This window comes from Gossypium raimondii, chromosome 6, assembly GCF_025698545.1.
Source record: "Gossypium raimondii isolate GPD5lz chromosome 6, ASM2569854v1, whole genome shotgun sequence".
Lineage (NCBI taxonomy): Eukaryota > Viridiplantae > Streptophyta > Magnoliopsida > Malvales > Malvaceae > Gossypium > Gossypium raimondii.
The window spans coordinates 24203875-24210541 of NC_068570.1; the positions used below are offsets into that span (position 1 = coordinate 24203875).

A 6667-nucleotide genomic window follows, 5' to 3' on the forward strand; every position below is an offset into this window, starting at 1 on the left:
ATTTGATCTTATTTAAGTCTTTTAAATACTACATGGATTGAGTTTATTCATTTAATAGTAATTCAGTCCGCTTCAAAGATACTTTCACTTTTATCTTTTATCAATTTGTTGTAGTTATATTAAATTCTGAAGTGAACCGCTAAACAAATAACAAATTCTCTTAATATTATTTTCTCTAATTAGCCTAATATCTCACTTAGAACATAAGAAAGTAGTGTACTTAACCCATATTTTTAAAGCGGAATATTACGTCATAATCGAATAAAACCCTAATTAAATTCAGTTTTGCTTAGTTTTAAAAACATTGAATATTTAGTTAAAAACAAATCTGTGGGTGGGCAACGTACTGTCTATTGGTTTAAAAGATAGTCTATCATGCTCAAATTTAGTATAGTTAAGCCATTTAATTGAAGTTTTTATGAGCAGAGTTAAATATCAAATAAGTTGAATTTAAAAAGTCACATGTGAACATATTTTAGTTGTTTTCTTTTTCCTAAAAAAATTCTCTGCTGTATATATATATATGAGGGTGTGCTTGTAAGAAGAGATAAGAAAGAGAGAAACCAAAGTGGAGCATAACATGGGCGCCATTACCATTCTCCCAACCTTCCTCTCTGCTAATAAACTCCTTGTTTTTGTATGCCTAATTGTGTTGTCATTGAAAGAAGGGTATGCCACTGCTGAGGCTGAGAGTCATACCATCCATGTCGCCTCTCTTTTACCCTCTTCTGTTTGCACCCCTCCTGCTACTGCAAAAGGTCAATTATCTCTCTTCTATATGCATGTGTGTGTGCGCCCTTGCTTTCTTCTAACTCAAAACTTTGTTTCCATTACTGCTTGTGAATGATTATGCTATTACAATGGGTTTTGATATTAACAAATATGTACCTTTTTCTTAGGAAATTTAGTCATGATATTTCCATTTATTTTGTATGTGATAACTTGGCTTCTTCATTCTTCTTCCAACTTGAACTTTGTTTCCATTACTAGTTGTGAATGATTATGCTTTACTGCAATGGGTTCTGGTTTTTCCTTATCACATTGATATATCCATTCATTATTTATACCATTAAAATACTTGAATTTCGTTTTAATATTTAATTTGATATTTAAGTTCAATTTCTCAATTTGTACTAGAATTTGGTTTTAATATTCAAATTAGTACTTGAGTTTTTTCTTGTCTTGATTAAGTATTTAAGTTTGGCTTCAATGTTCATTTTGGTACCTAAGTTTTTTTTCCCAATTAAGTACCTATGTTTTTTTTCACAATGGTACATATGTCAAACATTCATTGGGCCACATGATGTTGTTTGCTCTACGTACAAAATTGAATAGTAAAACTAAACTCAAATACCAAATTGAGTATTGAAGTCAAATTCAAGTATCAAATAATATATAACCCTTATTTATATTATATAGGTACGTAAGTACTAGGTTGTCTTATAGGCTTTTTCCCTCTTGATTTTTGTGTCTGAATTGTATGCACCAGAAACCAGTGGTGAGGATATTTTTAGAGCAATTATAGCATAGTTTGGTAATGAGACACTAAGAAAAGAAATACTTTTGGAGTTGAGACAAGAGAAGTTTGGTCATTGGTAGTTTATTATTAATTTTTGTTCTTCCAAGCCACCCGTAGCTGGTAACAAAGGAAATTGAGGAATATTATTTGGTTAAATTATGGTTTTAGTCCCTCTATTATGTTAAAATTTGAGTTTAGTCCTTAAAATTTTACACAATTTTATTATTTTATTTTTATGATGTTGCTAGTTAGTCTAAAAAGTTAACATTATTTACTATTCCAATAAAGACGCTAACATGGATTAAAAAACAATATTTTTTTAACTCATCATGCTATTATGGTAAAAGTACCATGGAGGCATCTGTACTAGAGTTGTTCATTAGCCAGGCCGAGCCTGGACTAAGCCCTAACAAAATTCTAAGTCTGGTTAATAGGCCTGGCTTGAAAAATGAGCTTAAATTTTTGCTCAAGTTCGGTCCAGATAAAAATGCTAAAACCTGAACTCGGCCTGCTCGTATTAAAATTTTTATTTTTATTTTAAAAAATATAATACATGAAAAACACTAAAAACATTAAAATAAATGTTTTCCAACAAATTGAAAATAAATTAAAAAAAATCTTTATACTTAAATAACACTAAGATAGGTGCAACTTAATAAGCAAATGTTTTTAAAATAGTAGCAAAATTAACAATAAAACAAGAGCTATACAATAGCCAAACAATAACAACAAAATAGTAGCAACATAATACTGAAATGACAACAAAACAGTGGAAAAACAATCGCAAAACAATTTTTTTTTCCAATTCGGGTTGGGCCAGGCCAAAAAAACCTTACCCGAGGCCCGACCCGTTTTCTAAATAAGACTTATTTTTTTCTCAAGCTAATTTTTTCAAGCCTATATTTTTGCCCAAACATTCCACTTTTCGGGTGGGCCTTCGAGTCGAGTGGCCCGACCCATGGACAAGTCTACTATGTACTAGGATCAGATTGCATTTTGCCTCCTCTACTGAAAAATGGGCAAATTAGTCCTTGTACGTTAAATTAAAGAGAAAATTGGTCCTTTCTGTTAAAAAATTCATCCATTTGTACTATTAAAAACTGGGATAGCTTATGAAATAACCTGACAATAATACATGGTGTGCCACATGTACCTCATGTTGATGTATAAGGACTAGTTTTTAATAGTAAAAATAGATAAAATTTAAATAGAAGGACCAAATTGCTCTTTGATCTAATAGACAAAGACTATTTTACCTATTTTTTAAGTAGGTAGGACAAAATGTAATCCGACTCTTAGTACGGGGCCTCCATGATAAGTTTACATGCTAACATAGATTCTTTTCAAATGTTGGAATGAATTTATTTTTATTTTTTTTAGATTGAATTCCGCATTTTGTCTACCATAGATAACATAGTTAACTACTTGAACTAACCAATTATATTATAAAATAGATAATCAAAATATTCTAAATTAAAATATAAAAGGATTAAAGAGGCCAAATTCTAACATAAGAATCTCTTGCACCAAAGAAACTGCCAGACGACATATTAATTAAAAGAAATCTTAGATATTGGTTTAGGGTAAATTGCTTGAAAATTTTGGGTTCTTGTTTAATGGATAGATTCTGCATGTTTGAATGATAATGATACATATATTAGATATTAATAAATGAATATTCTGACATAACTTTTGTTTTTATTTCCTTTAGAAAAGGGATGAATTTTATATATAATATTAGAATATGTCCACTCACCATGTTTTGTAAAAAAATTAAAAATTAAAAATTAAATATTATTATGATATAGGTAATGGTTCAATTATTAAATAAATAAAATTAAATATTAAATTATTTAAAATTTTTATTCAAACTATGGAAATTGAAATATCGCAAAAGATCAAATTATTAAAAGTATTTGTCATGATTAAACATATCAAAATTTATGTAAAATGAATTATTAACATATGCAGAATTATATAAATTTATTCCATAGATCATAAATTATATAAATTTATAATATTTTACACATGAAAATATAACGAGAACACGATAGAGTGTTTAATTTTTTTGTTTAAATTAAACCATTATGATAAATTGTGCAAAAACATGTTATGAATTTACATATAACATAAACAAACAAATTATTATTAAAACTAAATCACAATAATAACTAAGCAAAATGAAAATAACGAGAACATGATTCAGATATGCCAAAATTGATATAAAACTCGTAAATGTATATATAACTTTATAATCCCATATGGACAAAATTATATATATTAGATAAACATTATAATATTTTGTCAAAAAAGTTATAATATAAATTTATAATTTTAACACAAAAAAGAGCTCAAACATAATGTATGTATGTATATATATATATAATGTAATGCACCAAATAGCCTTTTGAATCCATGTATTAATGACAATACTCAGTTGTTTTAAGCCCATTTTATCCAAATGTTTACTTCAAACGACAATGTATAAGTCGCAGAAAATCAATTAAGCTTCTCAAATTCAAATTCGACACTCTCCTTCAATGGTTCCAATTTCAGGTTTGGACAAAAAGTCATCTTTACAAGTCATCCACAAGCATGGCCCATGCTCACAACCCCATGAAGAGAAAGCAAATATTCCCACACATGCCCAGATCCTTCTCCTAGACGAAGTAAGGGTGAAGTCAATTCACTCAAAGCTAGCCAAGAACCTAGGCTCCGTCAATGTCATGAAGAAGGATGCTGCCGCCAATCTCCCAGCCAAGGACGGCAGCGTGGTAGGGTCAGGCAATTACATAATCACGATGGGTCTTGGCACCCCAAAGAAGAATTTAAGACTCATATTCGATACCGGAAGTGACATCACATGGACACAATGCCAACCTTGCTTAAGATCTTGCTATAAACAACAGGATCCAATTTTTTCACCCAGTTCGTCCTCAACTTATTCCAATGTTTCCTGCTCCTCAGCAGCCTGCACTTCATTGAATTCTGCTACAGGTAACTTTCTTGACAAAATTGGGAAAATATACAAGTTCTCTATACAATTGTCACATCGGTTTTAGGTCAAGTTAATATTAATTTTCATATTATATTTTAAAATTTTTGGGTCAAATTGGGTTCAAGTTTACTAATTAGTTTTTTCGGATCAAACCATTTTGAATTTCGATTATTTCAAGTTTTGTCATTCAAGTTTTACATATGGGATTGGTTCATTTTGGGTTCATAGAGCTTGATGAAAATTTGAGTTATTATTCCATGTTATCATTTTAAGAGTAGAAGCTAACAGTGTTATAAAATTTGAACCTACTAATAATATTATAAAATAAACAATCAAATTATATCAAATTAAAGTAAAAATGTTAAATCTCAAGTTTTAACATAATATAGGGACTAAAATTTTGGACTAAAATGTATAAGGATTATAAAAGTAAATCTCAAGTTTTAATATAGTATAGGGATTAAAATTTTGGACTAAAATGTTTAGGGATTATAAAAGTAAATCTCAAGTTTTAATATAGTATAGGGACTAAAATTAGATTGTTAATCTATAAAGCAAATTTGTTGGAAATTACAATATTCAAAATTTTGGATTCATTAGGTCAATTGGGTGGATTGGGTCAATTTAGATCAAGTTAATTCAAATTTTAAAAATTAAGATTGAGTTTTAGGTTCGAGTCATTTGAATCCAAATAATTTCAAATTTACTTTTTCAAGTTGTTTTGAATCACAATTAATTACAAGTTCATTTTAGGTTCAAGTTAATTAAGATTAGGTTGTTGATTTTCTATTGTCATATCGAGTCAAGTCAAGTCAAGTCTAAGTTTGAAATGATTGAAATCAATTTTCAAGTTTAGGTCAAAATTAAAAGGTCTAAGCCTACCCAAGTAATAATTAATTGAAAAGGAAATGTTAATTCACACTTGTATCCTTTCAGGTAACTCGCCTGGCTGCTCATCATCAACTTGTGTCTATGGCATCCAATATGGAGATTCGTCTTTCTCGATTGGATTGTTTGCTAAAGAAAAGCTCACTTTGACATCAAACGTTGTGTTTGACAACTTTCTATTTGGTTGTGGCCAAAACAATCAAGGCCTTTTTGGTGGTGCTGCTGGTTTGCTAGGACTCGGCCGAAATAAACTATCTTTTCCATCACAAACCGCCATAAAATTCAAGAAAATATTTTCCTACTGCTTGCCATCATCTCCAAGCTCAACCGGCTTCCTAAAATTCGGCAATGATGGTCTCTCAAAGTCTGTAAAATTCACAACATTATCAACAATCTCCGGAGGGGAATCCTTTTATGGCATTACCATTATTGCTATGAGTGTTGGTGGCAAGAAACTATCAATCTCGGCATCGATTTTAGCGGCTGGTGGTGCCATCATCGACTCTGGAACCGTCATTACACGGTTGCCTCCAACTGCCTACTCGGCACTGAGATCTGCATTTCGAAAACAAATGAACCAATATCCAATGGCAAAACCACTTTCGATATTGGACACATGTTATGACTTTAGTAAGTATTCTACAGTTAGTATACCTAAGATAAGCTTGTTTTTTGAAAAGGGTGTTGAGGTTCCGATTGATGCTAGGGGAATTTTGTACGTTAACAGTATCTCGCAAGTGTGCCTAGCATTTGCAGGAAACACTAACGATTTCGATGTGCTGATATACGGGAACACACAACAGAAGACATTGGAAGTGGTATATGATGGTACTAGACGAATGATTGGGTTTAGAACTGGTGGTTGCACCTAAGTTTAGCTGATAGCAACCATGATATGAGATTAAAATTAGTTTCAAGCATCTTCTTCTTGTATCTATAATTCCAAGGAAAGAGGGGGAAACTTATATAAAACAATAATTCAAACATGGTTTTGTAGTGTAATGTTTTAAATGCAATTATATTTAGGTATATAAGAACTATCAATGGAATTTCCAAGATCACCTACTAATTTTTTTTTGTCATGAACTGTGAGAAACTATAATATATAAACAAAGCGAAAACTAGTCATGATGTTTCCAACAATTGAGAAATCTTATTTATAGGATAATAATGACTTTTCATGTAGAATGGTATGTATACTTGAATTTTGAACCATTCTAGAATTAGTGTAGAATCCAAATAGCTAAAAGAAGAAAGAAAGA

At 30.4% G+C, this 6667-nt stretch overlaps 1 protein-coding gene across 1 annotated transcript; it reads left to right on the plus strand.

Annotated features, from left to right (window-relative positions):
- Window positions 1-517: 517 nt before the first annotated feature.
- Window positions 518-6461, plus strand: LOC105774199 (aspartyl protease family protein At5g10770). The gene is made up of 3 exons (XM_012596598.2): window positions 518-758; window positions 4076-4516; window positions 5454-6461. The coding sequence occupies exons 1-3, from the start codon at window positions 581-583 to the stop codon at window positions 6275-6277; spliced, it is 1443 nt and encodes a 480-aa protein (XP_012452052.1). The 5' UTR covers window positions 518-580; the 3' UTR covers window positions 6278-6461.
- The last annotated feature ends 206 nt before the right edge of the window (window positions 6462-6667 follow it).